Source organism: Diadema setosum, chromosome 2 (genome assembly GCF_964275005.1).
Source record: "Diadema setosum chromosome 2, eeDiaSeto1, whole genome shotgun sequence".
In the NCBI taxonomy this organism is placed as follows: Eukaryota; Metazoa; Echinodermata; class Echinoidea; order Diadematoida; family Diadematidae; genus Diadema; species Diadema setosum.
Window position 1 is genome coordinate 11,944,464 of NC_092686.1, and position 15,672 is coordinate 11,960,135.

The following is a 15,672-nucleotide window of genomic DNA, read 5'->3' on the forward strand; positions in this document are numbered from 1 at the left end:
ACAATACACATAGGAACCTACACAGTGCATAGACTCTTTAGTCAAACGCTTGTTTGACTGCTAGTTGACAGGAATTACGATTTATCACCAACTTGACTATCTTTTCATCAGTCAAGATGTTAGCAGCCATCAACAGATTTCTTGACTGGCTTAAAAGCCTTTTCTGGAAGGAAGAAATGGAGCTTACATTGGTTGGGCTGCAATACTCGGGGAAAACAACGTTTGTCAATGTGATTTCGGTAGGTGTTTCCACATCTGCATCTCTCCTGCAAGTGCATGGTTTAATGCGTATGAATATGACTACGGCTACGAGAACAGTAATATCTTGATGATTTCAGTATCAACTGCGTGCTGCATTGCCGAATAAGAAATAAAATAGACTTATTAGAGTCTAAATAAATAAGTGTCGATAAAATTTCCTCATTATCCCCATTCGATGCCCTTATTAACAGATTAACATGATTATTAGTTTTCTTGCTTAGGCCTAATCATGCCAAAAAGTGGTCTGCGCTTAGCCTTAGCAAATGCTTGGTCTAGAATCTTACTAAATTTACTGTCACAGTGTTTGACCCCCTCTACCTAACGTTTGACCCTAAATTTTACTAGAAACTTTGCCTAGATTGTCTAGCTCAGTAGCTGATCCAAGAGGCTAGCAGTGTAGCCTAAGTAAATTTAATTGATTTAAAAGTTTACTGTAAATTAAAAGCTAAATCTGTAACGTTAACGGTGGAAGACTAAAAACAAGATGCCTTCTGTTTGTGTCAAAGAAAGAAAAAAAAAAAGAGGCACATTTTCATTGCCCTGCTTTATATAAAGGCATTGTCACATGATCGTTAAAACTAAAAGATCCAACCTGACCCTATAACCACTGATAACATAAACCTTGTAGGGCCTACACAGTTAATTTTATACTGACGCTTCATGTTTGGGTTGGTCGCAGTTGAGTTAAATACACTTAACAGTTGTACCCTGACCCTTGAACCCTGTCTTGTAATATCTAGACACATAAATAAAAAATGCCAAGGTTCAACTTCCCGTGCCAGATACATGTGTAATTTATGTTTTACACTGTATATGTAGCAGCCGGTCGAATTTTGGATGGCGTTATGGTTGAATCATGGGCAGCTTGCTTGACAGTAAATTTTTACATCTTACGAGAATACTTGTATTGCTTAGATTTTTTAGTAATCATATTAAATTCTAGTGATCATGGCTAATAATTAATAATGTAGAAAATAAGATTACTGGAATGAATTTGCACAATGTACATACAATGTACAGCTGTAATTTTATTCTTTCAGTGTCGTAGAATATCCGAAATGAATGCATGCTGACATGTTCAGCAGGGTAGGCCTCGTGTATGCAGCCATATTTCTGACCTACATGTATGTATTTCAGTCCATGGACTAAATATCTTAACCCATTTAGGGGGCGAGTCCCGAGTATACTCGGGCAAGTGTCTGGGAAATGCATATGTTGTAGCAAAATCCAAGTTGTTGTTTTTTTCCATTTATCTTGTGAATTTGGGCCTTCATGCAGCATGAGCACATGTGATGAACATAGATTTCTATAGCATCACACCTTGTGTATTTCTCGGAATGAATATTTGTGTGCAGTGTCATGAATAGCATGAAACTACAATGAAACCTCCTGTGTACCATTATCAGCTAGAAGTCTAGAGGAGTCTAATTTTGTTCAATTGAGTCTGTTAGTGTTTAATGAGTTGGCAGTTGGCAATTTGGCAGAGTAAATCAGCATGCAGGTGTTATTACTATATCGATAAGCATTGATTGTATACACTGTATGGCTGATGGAATATATTAATTGACATGTAGGCCCTATATCACTTTCTTTTACAGGTTTCTCTAAAAACATTCGCGTGTTGCTTTAATTTCAGTTATTTGTTGATTTTTGTTTTCTTTGATGTATGGTTTGATTGTTGTTTTTTGCTGTGATTGGTCATGTTGAATAAATGTATGAAATTAACAGAGAATTTGAATCATACCTTCTGACTTAATGTTTTCCTATCTCCCATCCCATCCCATTCGCAGTCAGGACAATTTAGCGAAGACATGATACCCACAGTAGGCTTCAACATGAGGAAAGTCACAAAAGGAAATGTCACAATAAAGGTAAGTTGTATGCAGTTTGGTGGAGGAGATTCATCGCATAGTGTAGATTGTTGTGTTAAATTTACATCCAGGACTTCATGTATTTGATAAGGTGGCATTCTTGTTTAGCAGCACTATTTGTGATATCATGCACATACAAACACAACTTATCATGTCACATCTGAGTTACTACAACCAAATCATGGAGAGAATTTCATATTTGAAGCTGAAGTGCATTGTTGGGAATTACATTGTATATTAACACCATTTTGCCAGCTGGATGTAAATCTTCAGTGTAATTATGACTTCAGTTGCGCTTCTGCCAGTCTGGAAAAGGTCTAAGAGAGAAATTTAATGTTTAAGTGACATTTTAATAGCATTTCCAAAGCAGTGTGTGTATTAATGGTCATTTTCATGATATTCATAAAAGAGATATTGTTGGATCCTCCCGAAGAATCTGTACAACACTGCATACAAGTATGTATGCAATAATTTGGGGCAAATTATTTGATGTACACTGTATAGGGCCCCAATTTTTCTCTCTTTCTCTTCTTTCTGTAAAACAACAACAACAACAACAGTATGTACAGTGTACTTGTACAATTGTATAATGATATATGGTGGAGTATTTGTCATACCCGATCTACAACTATGTGTAGATAAACAAGTCTTTATCGTAAAATGTTATGTCTTAACCGTTAAATGTATTCTGTGAAAGTGAAATTTTCAGACATTAAATTTGTGTTTTTCGTTTCAGTTTCACCGACTTTGGATGCCTTACTACCGATAATAATCTCAAATTCATGTAGACTGAACAATGTTAGCAAAATGAGTGCAAAGAGTGCAAAATGTGCAATAACTTCCTCACATCAAAAATATTCCATGATAAATGTATGACTTGTACGAAGGTTGGCCTGAATGAATAGAGTCGATCAAAAAAAAAAGAAGAAGAATTATTTGGTGTAAATATGAACAGTATTAGACAAATTTTCAAAAATATGTCTATCTAAATGTTACTGTATAATCAGTGTTTACTTTCCTTTAATTCAGTTCAATTCAATTCAATTCAATTTTTTTAATCGTCCATTTCTGGAAATTTCAGACTTTTGATGAGCTGTTGCCATCAGTTTTAGTTAAAACTCATGATTTTTTTTTTCTTTTCTGGATTTTTTCATTATTATTTTTTAGGGGGTAATTCTCTTGCCTGCAAGAAAACAATTAAACAAGTACAGTATTTATTTTTTTTTAATTGAGAGACAATGCAATTTAAAGATGGACCTACATGTATGCTCTTTAATTGTCTACTACCATCTTGAAGCTTGTTGGTCTCTAAGTGTTGTTGAGAATGATATTGTCTGTGTCTTGTTCATTGCAGCTCTGGGATATTGGAGGCCAACCAAGATTCAGAAGTATGTGGGAAAGATATTGCAGGGGGGTCAACTGTATTGTGTAAGTACATGTACTTGTATGAAGGCTTTCGACTGTTGTACATCATGCAAATGGATTTAGTTTCTACAGTTAATGTTTAAAACAATGGAGTGTGCTCATTCAATAGTTTTTTTCAGTTCAATTTTCAACTTCAATTTAAAGTTATCTTCCAGATGCTGCTGCTACCTATGGAAAGATTCACTATTGCTGTGGTTAACCATTCACATTCTTTTTACAGATTTTGAAACAATCCAAGAGATTGCTGTTATCTACTCTGTAGACAATGAGTTTAGCTTTAATAAAATATTTACCCTAAAAGATTTTTGGTGCCCAACTATTTGTGTTTGTATGAAAAAGACACCCCAAACTTGTGAACATTTTTCCTTTTTTGTGACTGTAAGACTGACACAAATTTGATTCATCACTTTGCAACTTGCAAACCTTGTTTGAAAGGGAATTCTTATTATGAAGTAGCTGAAAAAAAAGTTTTGTCCTGTTGTGATCGAGACTTTTAACCCATTCAGAGCGAACAACTTCATTATGAACATAAATTTGATCCATCACTGTAGAACCTTCACAGTGTACATTTGTAGTTCTACATGTCATCATTTGTCAGTAGTCATTTGAATTCACTACCCGTCAATCACCATTTTCTTTGCATTGGAGTAAATGGAATCTCCCATCTCATCAAGTCAATCGCTCTACATTCATTCTTATCCATTCAATAATTGTGTTAGATAACTGTCGTGGTAATGACGATAATGATTAATGATAATAATAATAAGAATAAAAGTAATGGCAATAGAAAACTACTGCTACAATAAAGTGAAGATAAAAGTGAAAGTACTGGTGAAAATGCTTGAAATGATAGTCAGGATTGTCATAATAGTTATTGTAACAATAGCTATAATAGTTTGGTTTTATATGCCACAGATACATGTAGCTCCTTCACTGCTAGTACTATTGCTTTTATAGAGGGTCCTGACGATTTTATGAATCAAAGTCCTTTTTATTGGAGCAGCTCCTTAAATGATAAATGATACTGCATGGAAAATTGTGTCCATGTTGTATTTGCATTGTAAGTTGTGCCTGTTTCAAATTGTTGTGCATGGAGGAATAATCTTCTCATGAAAACATTTCTCATCCCATTCACTGTGATCCATTCCATAGGTACATGGTAGATGCAGCCGATCACGAAAAGTTAGAAGCATCACGGAACGAACTGCACAATCTCCTCGACAAACCACAATTGCAAGGAATTCCAGTAAGTTGATTCAGGTCTCTTCGTAAAACAGTCTGACACTCCATTATGTAAGGAAGTTCCGGTGCATACAGTTTGTCCATCTTGTGTGACTGATTACATTTCTTCATATCATGACCCCTTAGTGTATTTGTTCAGTAGAGTTCATAGCTGTGCATGAATTGTGATTTCATCATCAAGCATACCCTTAGCAGAGAAAGGTACATTGCTGTTGTTTGATCAGAATATGACAGCAAAGTGCCTGGTGTGCTCTGAAATAAACAGATGGAAAGTCATCCTCAGTTTAGCATCACTTTTCTGTCTTACGAATGCAGAAACACAATATTGTGCTGGAGATTATTTCTCTGCAAAGAACATCAATGTGCTTTGTTGCACAAGCTATGTATGAAGAAGATTTTGGTAAAGACTCAAGTTTGACAGAATGACAACACCACCAGCAAAGTCGTACCGACATTGCTTTCCACGGAGAACATCATTACAATCATGAGAGCACATATCTCTCGGTCATGCACAGCTTTTCATTAGTGAGCCTGCTTTAGTTGAGTTACTGTAGCTTTGATACCAGTGAATGGCGAACTAAGTACTACAAGAGTGTCTGCCTTGCTTCATCACCAAATGTAGTGAAAATGTGACTCATTGTACATGAATCCAGGTTTGCATTTATTTAATTCTTTGTGTGCCTTGATGTAAACATGCGCTGTATTATTCTGAGACTGTAATACATGAGCATTTGGGGAAAACATTTTGTTTTGCAAGCCATGATAGAAGCTTTCATGCTAGAAACACAGTACAGCAAAGTTGTGGAGAAATTTTCCAGCTTTGCTGTTAATCTTGCAACAAAGCTATTTTATTTTTCTTGCAAATTATCAGTATTCAAAACAATTTAACATAATCCCAAAGGTAATGCAAAAGTGTATTCTTGGTCACAAGCACTTATATTTGTATGCTTAGCTCTGGGAGACAAGATTTTGTGAAGTCACAACCACAACAGAAAATTGGACTTTTCTCAAAAAATCCCAATAGCTATTCTATCATCACACAGCGTGATAGATATGCATGTCATAAATGCACGAGGAAGTGAAATACGTTTGATGTTTTTAAAATCATTGGGGGAGGCAATTTATTGAAGTGTTTGTGTGTGTGTGTTTAGGCAAAATATGCAAACTTGGCAGGCCATCAACTGAGTCAGGCATACAAAGGTGGCACATGAAGGGTGAAACCATTGCCAAGAGAATTGAAAGATTTGCTTTAACTCTTTATGTGCCATGTTTACACGTCTGACTCAGTCGACGCCGTGCCAACTTCGCATATTCTGCTCAAACCCACAAACCCGCCCAAACTGATCAATAAATCAGCAAATGCCGCAGGACAATGACAGCTTTTCTCGCACTTCCATTCGTCTCCCATATAGCTTGCATTTTATGTGGTGATTGACTATCAAGCCAAACAGAATGTTTTCTCAAAGCATGGCTATGTTGGTGTCTCAAAATATTGTGGCACACAGGGGGTTTATACCATGGCACATAAAGAGTCAACTGTTAGGGGACCAGTGATCCAAAATGCCGTAGACACAGTACTGAAACAAGTTGCTCATGGTAATAAGAGAGTCAAAGTTAGAACTGATGTGTCGATAACTGGTCAGGAAGTAGAATAGTGATGTAGAATATCGATCCCCTTTATTAATCCATCAGCTAAGATATATTCTGAATCCAGTCCTGAATAGTGAGTGATTTGGTGTAGCCCTCACATTTGCCATGAATTGTCTTCTAACATATCTCTCCATAAAGGTCAATAATGCAACATTGAGCCCATCAATGGGGTATTGAAAATATTACTGCCTTATTTTTCGAAGAAATATTACCTACCTTTTGTAGCAGTGTTGTTTATTTAATTATGAATTTTGTGTTCGGCATGTGCTGAGAAAAGTGTGATGATTGATGCAGAATTCCTTGTTGATATGTCTTGACTTCGACTATAGTGTACAACTTGTATATCACCAATATATGGGAAATGCGAGTACTAGTGGAGAGCAGAAAGAACACAATAAAGTCATGTTCACACGATAACTTGTCTGTAGTCAAACTCCTATAATGTGGCAATGCATGTGAGCAGCAGCAAGATGTACATCACACTTGTCAACTCTCTCTGCCTGTGAATCTGTGATGTTTGTAGGTACTAGTGCTGGGTAACAAGAGAGACATCCCCACAGCCTACGATGAGAAGGAGCTAATCGAGAGAATGAACCTCTCCGCGATCCAGGACCGGGAGATCTGCTGCTATTCCATCTCGTGCAAAGAAAAGGAAAACATCGGTAAATTACTCACTTAAACTGACGCTAAAATTGAAATTGGTCCATACAGATAATCTTTGCACCCATTTACTGTATTTCTCTATTTCGGTCAAGAGGTGATGTCATAAACCCATGATATTATCATACAGAACTACATGTTTAAAAGACTAAAAAAAAAAATAATGAAAGTACAGTTGTACATGTACAGAAAAGTACAGACACGTATTGATTGGAGTATGTAGATTTAGAAGAAGGACATAAAGCAAAACTCAAAAAGAGGAAATTCAAAAGCAATTACACTTAATTTTTAATAAGATATAATCATCTTCTTACCTGGTAATTGCACACACATACACAAAGATATCTTTATTTACAATATGTACATTGTACATACATTTGCAAGTCAAGGAGTGTGCTCTTACTGGAGAGGCCAATTATGATAGCGCTGCCATGACATTGGTTAGATGTCCTTTCAAGTTTTCGGAAACTGGCTGGTCTGTTTTTCCATTGAATGCCCAACAATTCAATGTCATTCACATGTTTGTCAAGCCCTAGTGTCATGAGTCTGATTCCTCCAAGTTTTGCACTTGATGCTCTTGGAACTGCATATTGATGTGTGAACACAATTTACAGAACTTGGAGGGAAGAGATTCCTGACATGATCTGCAAAATTCCTCATTTCTATTTGACCACTGAAGCAAATTGAATTTTTTTGGGACATACGGTAAAGCAGTTGGATATAATGAAACCCTCTAACAAGACGACTTTGTAGATCTAAAATCTTCATATTTCTTTGTTGTTATACACGTACCCTGATATAGCGAGATAATTGTTACAACTGTGTATTTAGAGAGGCATGTGCAAGACCTTTTTCAATCATTGCCTGGTGTACTCAGAGTGTACTCATTTACCTGGACTTGTCTGTGTACAATTTGTATGCACATTGATACATGTAAAGGTGAATGTTATCTAAAAAATTACACACAAAAAACAAGCCAGAAACCTCAGGAAAGCAGTGAGTAAACTTTAATGAAGGTTCTTTCCCATAGCTGTCAAGATACTGTATGTGTGGATATTATCTGCAGCCCCTAACCATGTCAAATATATTTAAAATCAACAGGCAGTGAACAGGAATGCCTCAGAGTAATACATCTTGTAATTTTGTTTGTCTTGGTTTGCTGCTAGCATTATGCCAATTTACCAAGCCACTGTACTCCGTCAGCAGTTTCTGAGTTCTTGTTCTAAATGAGTTGCCCCAATCAAAAGTGTTCCATTCTAGTATGTGCATGTGACATCCCAGTTTCTCGTCAGTGTTAGTATGGATAGAATCATGAAAATCTTCTTGTTGTAATGTAATGACACATTTTGAATATTGCATCTGAGATAAAGTATATAACAGTGGTGGATCCAGAGGGGGGCGCACCAGACGCGCGCCCCTCTTTATTTTTTGTTAAAACAAAAGAAATAAAAAGGAAAAAATGGGGGGGGGGGCCTCTTGTGCCCCCCCCCCCCTTTAATTTTGTAAAGGCACCTCCCCTTTACGGAAATCCTGGATCCGCCCCTGTATAATATACATAAGTTAAATCCATCACACACATAGTTCCCTTAACTCGTTGAAGACTAGTCCCAAGTATTGACCGATTCTGTGACGCGCTATGTGTATTTTTGGCATGGGCGCAGCCATAGTGGGTGTATCAGCCGACCCCCCCCCCCCCCCCCCCCGCACTCCCCCACCCCTCTCCCTACATTAGCACGCGCGCAGAATGAAAAACTGCTTTAGCCAATAGGCGTCTCGTACTGAGTGCGCGAATGCTTGCTTAGTGCGCGAACCTTTGTTACAAGTGCGTGTAAACATGTTGCCCCGGGGTGGGGGAGAGCAGGGGGGGTCGGCTGATACACCCACTATGGCTGCGCCCTGTGCCATAAAATGTCTGCTGCCCTCAACGAACCCGAATCGGTCAATACATGGGCAGGTCTCTCTGGAAAATGCCTGTTACAGCAAAATCAGCTCATTCTCTATGGGTAATAAAAGCAGTAAGTTCACTGTGTGCAGTAAGTATAATTTTGATCAAATACAGAAGATTTCCCCTGGCTGCTGATTTGATTTCAGTCAGTAAGCATTTGTCCAACAAGTGAATAGGAATGCTCATATGCATGGCTCGACACTAACTTTTTTCTTTGGTGGCCTGAGAGAAAAATTTGGTGGCCCGAAAAAAACACAATAAAAAACATTAAAAGTCCTTTTTTTTTTGTAATGAGTCAAATATTCAAGTTTTATGATAGTAAGAATTAGAAGTTGGACATATCTACTCAACAAACTTGCAACGCTCACTCTCAGGCACTCATTCAGTCCTTTTCATCCATCCTTTAAACAAATTTAACTGCTAATTTCCGGCGCAAAAAGTTACGAATTTATTGACATACTTTTCAAAAAATTTTGGTGGCCCGAGGCGGGCCACCAAATTTGCCCTTTTTGGAAATTTGATGGCCCGACTTTCATTTTTGGTGGCCCCGGGCCACCGGGCCACCGTTAGTGTCGAGCCCTGTCATATGCAAGCAGAATTATTTCATTATCAAATATCCATACCTTCTTTCTTTTTCGTCTTCCAGACATCACGTTGCAATGGCTGATACAGCATTCAAAGTCAGGAGGAAGTCGCTAGGTTGGACTGCTGACAATCCCTTGTCTACTGGCAGAGTATCGCGGGAGATCAACGCCGACCAACATAGATTTGAATGAATTTATTATTATTATTATCGTCGTCTATTGTGTATATTATGTTAGATGAACAGTAACCAAGATGTCAGAGAAAAACTACTGCTATTTGTAAAAACAGCAACAAAACAAAACAGACAAAGAATTACCCTTTTTTTTCCTTGGGAGGGGGATCTATACAGTATATCTCCTTTGATGTGTCTCTTCTCTCACAACTTTGTTGTGAGTGGGCCCTGGTGTAGTGTGCATAATTTATCCAACTCGGAGACTGTGTTTGGATGTGTTGCACCAGTGGATTGAGAATACGCTAGTGTAGTGGTATTTTGACAGCTACCATGAGACATTGCTGTATGTACATCTGTATATTCATAACGTCACCTAGGCTACTGCACCACACAAAGTCCCTCCATGTATACCAGTGTACATTCCTTCTTTGCAAAGCTGCAAATAATGTGTCCTTTGGCTCCCCCAGTTTCCAGACGCTCAGTCATATGTAGAATATACTCTTATGGGTTCTTCCCCTTTTCTTTGATGCGCAAATGTCCCATTTTGCCAGCGCTGAGGAATGCACATTGTTGTCTGAATATGAAACAAGCCCTACGCAACTCGGTGCATTTACTTGTAACCCGCACATAGTGATATTGCAGCATATTTTTGTTGCTATATTTGTAGTTAAACAAGCATAATCAGAAATCATTGATTTACCAAGTTGCATGTTTCAGCAAACTCATGCTGTTTAGCTGACAATGGCTGTATACTATCTACATTCAACTTAATAGATGTTTTAGTCTTGCTGACATTTTGAAAAGAACATTGCATCAAAATATAATTCTTCCTTGGACATGTTAAGAGAGGACACTGTACTCTTTCATGTGACTGTTGTGCTTTTTCAAGAGCTACTCTTTTTTTTTAACCACTAATCATAGATAGTTTCTGCTTGATTGAAGTTTATTGTCAAGACAATAGAGAGTGAAGTGATGCCATGTATTCTGCAGCTAGCTCTTGGTGATGAGTTGTCTTAGAATGGCAAAGTCTATGCATTTATTTATTTTGACATTTGGACATACCTGTGCTATTGAAGCACAGTAGGGTTTGAGAGCAAGTTGGCAGAATATATTCTTGGTTATCTTTTCGTGTGATCAAGTGACAGGCAAAAGGGTATGTTCACGATATTTGTACAGTGTTCTAATCAAGTGTAATTCATATACATGTATTTCCAAGTATTTCTTGAATATTTTCAAATGCCATTTGACCTTTGTAGGAATTTTTTGACTCTTTGCAACATGTTAAGTTCAGTGCGTGTGAATGTATAATCTCCATCAGTTATATGTGTTGATCATGTGCTTTACGAAGGAGAGTGATTAAACAGTTCACTTGTGTCTATTGAAATATATCATAGTTTGCACCTCTTATTATGTAGTGAGTGTTCTGGCCCTCAAAAGGAAGCAATCTTAATTTGGTGCCTGCAGCAACACCCTAATTTATTTCTCCTGCCCAGTGAGGAGTATTAGACCAGTGCTTCTCAATCAGTGGGCCACGATGTCTCCCCAAAATGAAAAAAAAAAAAGAAAGAAAAAAAGATTTGTATTCGATCTGCACGTGTATAATGTAGTTGGGCCTCAAAAACCTTTGTAAGGCGCCAAAATTGGCCTCGGGTTAAAAAGAGGTTGAGAAGCGCTGGTATTACACTAAACCACTTGTCTTTTGTACTCTCTTCGGTTGATGGGTCATCGAATGATCTGTAGGGGTTAAGGACTGAGTGATCTATTGTGCAGCATGGCACGCCAGGAGGACTATTAAGTGTACGATAGCTTGTCACCTTGGGCGAACCACAAGAGGTTACAGGGCATTAGGGAAAATATTTATACCACGTGCTTGATTGTACATTTAGGCAAGGACCACATACTTCTTTATTGGGCATGTGCCCCCATAGACGTCACTTGCCCGACACTAAGTTTCAGTTGCCCTTGGCGGGCGAGGTCAAGGTTTTGTCAATCGCAAGTTTTGCAGGTGTGCGAGGCAGAGCGCTCCGGGTGAGGAGTTCGTCACGACATGACGAGCGTTGGGATCTTCTTTCACAGTAGTACAGACCAAGAGTTGATGCTGACCTGCCAGGTTCTCTCCTGTTTCACATCGTCTCCCCCGGCCCACTGCCTGTATCGAGAATAGCTCCGCACCTCGAGTCCAAGCTAATGCTTTGGATATTTATAAGCAAGACACTGTAGAGAGCAGAGGATGTGGCAAGTACACCAAACCTTCAATAATTATTCCATCTTTATGGCTCACCCTTGGAAGTTGTGAGCAGACTCCTTTCAGGTTTAGTGACAAGACGATCTGAATCTGACTTGCTCGACGAAGTCACCGTACTCTCAAAACTCCGTACCTTTCATTTCCTAAGCTGATACGACCACAAATTCTGCCGTACACTGTGGACGAGACAACTTTGAACATGTGACCTTATGATTTCTCATCTTACAGGTTTGATGATATTCCCCTTTTATTAATTCTCCTTGCTATGATGCACCAATGTGAATGATAATGTCTCGGCGAAAGGGATTGGCATGCCAGTAAATGTGTGGGGTTTTTTTTGTTGTTGTTGTTTTGTTTTTTTTGGCGGGGGGAATAAATCCATAGAAATGACTCCTTTATTTTGCCACAATTGTGGCAGTGTGAAGACGTTTGTCTATAATATGTTCTGGCGTGTAATACAATGTAAATAGATAAACATACATACGTACATGCATACTATATGTTGTGTCTGTCTGGTTCTGTGTGTTTTCATTCACTACTGTAAGTCAGTTTCAAATTGTGTTTTATATGAGATTTTGATCAATATTATGAAATTATGTGATCATTTGGTAGAAATTTTCCTTGTGGAATCCACAAGGGCACTAGTCTTTGATAAGTTCATTGATTAACTGTCCGTTTGTAGCTCGCTCTTAATGAATTCATCAGCGTCCAAGTTCTGTACATATTGTACAGATCTGGTCAATGGGAATGATACCAATCAATTTTATGTTTGTGTTCCTCCAAGATATCCTTGTCGGGAAATCTTTAAAACTGGTATTTTCGTGTGCTTGTGTACTTCATGTTATGAAAAAGAAAAGAAGAAATGTATAGGCTTGAGGATTAACAGAAATTGAACTTTTAAACTCCTACTACCCGGTTTACCATGATGATCAGAATTTCTGTCATTCACACACACTAATATAATGGGCCATGGATGTCAATGTTATCATATCAATTGCAGCCATTTATCCATACTGACTGATACTGCTGACAAGGCTGCCACATGCACTTATTAAACGCGTACAGGGACAAAACATTTCATTCTTAGAGATACTAAACTAACTTGGGGGGAGGGGAAATCCCTGTGACTCTCAAAACAATCATTAAAAAAAAGAAAGAAACTGTCTATCTTAAGTAGGATTCAAAGACCTTTCAGCCAAGAAATTATTTGAGTCGGCATGATAAGTAATGAAATAATCAATGCCTAGTAATGATGAATACAGTTTCACTCAAATGAACAGGCTAACCATCTCTGAATGACTCAAGTAGATAGCAGGTTTCTAGAGTAGGATACTCTATGGTGAGAAACGATTTGAGTGAAGAACATCGCATTCGGGGGCTGGAAGTCAATAATTGTGGCACGAAGTTGAACTCATTGTTTACTTTTCATGTTAAAAGGTATAGTCAGTTGAATACATGTGACAACATTTTTTCAAGCAAAGAAAATGAGGTTGTTGGAGTTTCTTGTCTGCATGCTCAATATATATTGCCCCTTATCTTTACAGTTGCTTTGATAAGGGAATATACAAGTGTATTTAATTGTGCATGATTTGTTAGAAATTGATGTTTCAAAATCACAGTAAGAATGTGTAACATTTTGGTTCATGTACACAAAAGTTGTCAAGACTTCCGAGATGGCACTGATAAATATACCTGGTACATCGTTCACTTCCAAGATTCCTGCAATTTGATTTTTCAACAGATACAAGTATTAAGTCCTTTCTACATACATTTTACAATTCGTCAGGCTCAAGTGACTGTTCCAACATTGCAGGTTACTATTAAGCTATCAGTTCCGAGATAGTATGTGCAGAGATATATTAAGGGTCCATCTACGGTCACAGTACTGTATAACTCTTAGCAGTTGTAGGTGTATACTGTAACATGTAGACTGAAATTTCAGCAGTTCAAGAAAGACAAATTGGCTGTGTGTGTTTTGGTATATGAAGAGAGCATTCTGGAGGGAAATTCGTATTGATAACAATGTTATTAACGATGTGGTTGAAGTACAGTAGAGGTGAATTAACATTTTCATTTCTGTGTCAAAGACCCAAGTGCAATGAATTCAGCTAAAAACACCAATTTGAATTTATTTGCTTTATGGGATATGATCAGCGTTAACAATAAATTCAACACAGAGTAAGTTCTGTCTACTGTTTTTTCCTTCTGTCGACCTATGTCGTAAAGTCTTGCAGTTGGGAGTTAAAGGGACTTTACAATTCTGGTTGAGGTGAGGATTTAGCTTTTAACATTTTGCGAAATATTCAGAAACCACTCTGAGATATCAAAGAGCATGCAATTCTTAGGGGTATCAAAAGTTTATTTGATGAAAATCGGTTTTGAAATGGCAGAGATATCCAAAAATCAAGGTGAAACAAAGAGATCCTTTAAAAAGGCATGGCCTGTCACCTTTTATTATTGTCACTTTTTTCTTTAATATCTCGGCCTTTTGAAAACCAATTTTCATCAAATAAACGTTGAATCCTTCTTAAAATTACATGCTCTTTCATATTTCATGAGAGGTTTCTCATTATCTCACTTAGGAATGTTATAAACCTGAATCCCCACCTCAACCAGTATTGTACTGTCCCTTTAATTCCCAAAGCTTGATCATGTTTTGTTTTGTTTTGTGTTTTTCTCTCTCCCTTTCTTTTACAAACTGTGAGATCTCTTCGATCTTGCAATGAGATTTTGATACATGGTATTGTAAATTGTTGCGTAATAGTACAATAGTTACAATTAATTTACTACATAGCCACGAGACCCAATGATAGTCAACCGAGCGATCAGTCGGAATAAATTTCTGGTACCACAAAGGTCAATACAATAATTATTGCGTCTTTGCTCTCTTAATCAAGGAGCCGTATCGCCCTCTGCCCTAACACCCCGTTTGGTGTGAGTTTTGTATCATTGTGGTTTGGTGAACTTGTGACTGGTATGACAGCATTATTGTGACAGACAGCCAGTTGTACAGTATGACATACAGTCAACCTTGTTTTAAGTCGACCACGCATAAGTTGAATAATCGCCAAAGTCAAAGGTTTTGTTTTTTGTTTTTGTTTTTTCAAGTCCTCTTCTCTTTATATTCTACCGGTTTTTATTACTCTGAAGTGGAATTTTCTCTCAAGGCGAAACTATTTCTTCAGTCCAAATGGATATATTCGACTTAGGCAAGGTTGACTGTATGTTTGATTCTGCCAGAGGTTCCTTTAAAACTTGCGAATATAAATCTCCACCAGAGAAGTAAAAGAAAAAGTCTCTTTATTGATCCTGATGGAATCCCATTTGCTCATTTTCCACTAATTATTAGTAACTTGTTACGTATTTTCACCTGTTCAGATGCTCATAACACACACACACACACACACACACACACACACACACACACACACACACACACACACACACACACACACATACACACACACACACACACGGACAAGAAAAAGGTACATATTGTGGGGGTTCTATCGTATATTTCGCTTTAGTCAGGCATTGTGGGGGGGGGGGGGGGGGGAATAACATTGTGGGAGTATCATGGATTCATGTCTGTTGGGAGAAAACAACGGGGTACCCT

At 37.8% G+C, this 15,672-nt stretch overlaps 1 protein-coding gene across 1 annotated transcript; it reads left to right on the forward strand.

The window, feature by feature from the left end:
- Positions 1 to 24: 24 nt before the first annotated feature.
- On the forward strand, positions 25 to 14,238 carry LOC140246167 (ADP-ribosylation factor-like protein 8B-A). Its single transcript, XM_072325604.1, has 6 exons — positions 25 to 239; positions 2,052 to 2,132; positions 3,487 to 3,560; positions 4,710 to 4,803; positions 6,973 to 7,111; positions 9,701 to 14,238. Exons 1-6 carry the CDS (start codon positions 117 to 119, stop codon positions 9,751 to 9,753), a joined length of 564 nt encoding a protein of 187 aa, XP_072181705.1. The 5' UTR covers positions 25 to 116; the 3' UTR covers positions 9,754 to 14,238.
- Positions 14,239 to 15,672: the final 1,434 nt, after the last annotated feature.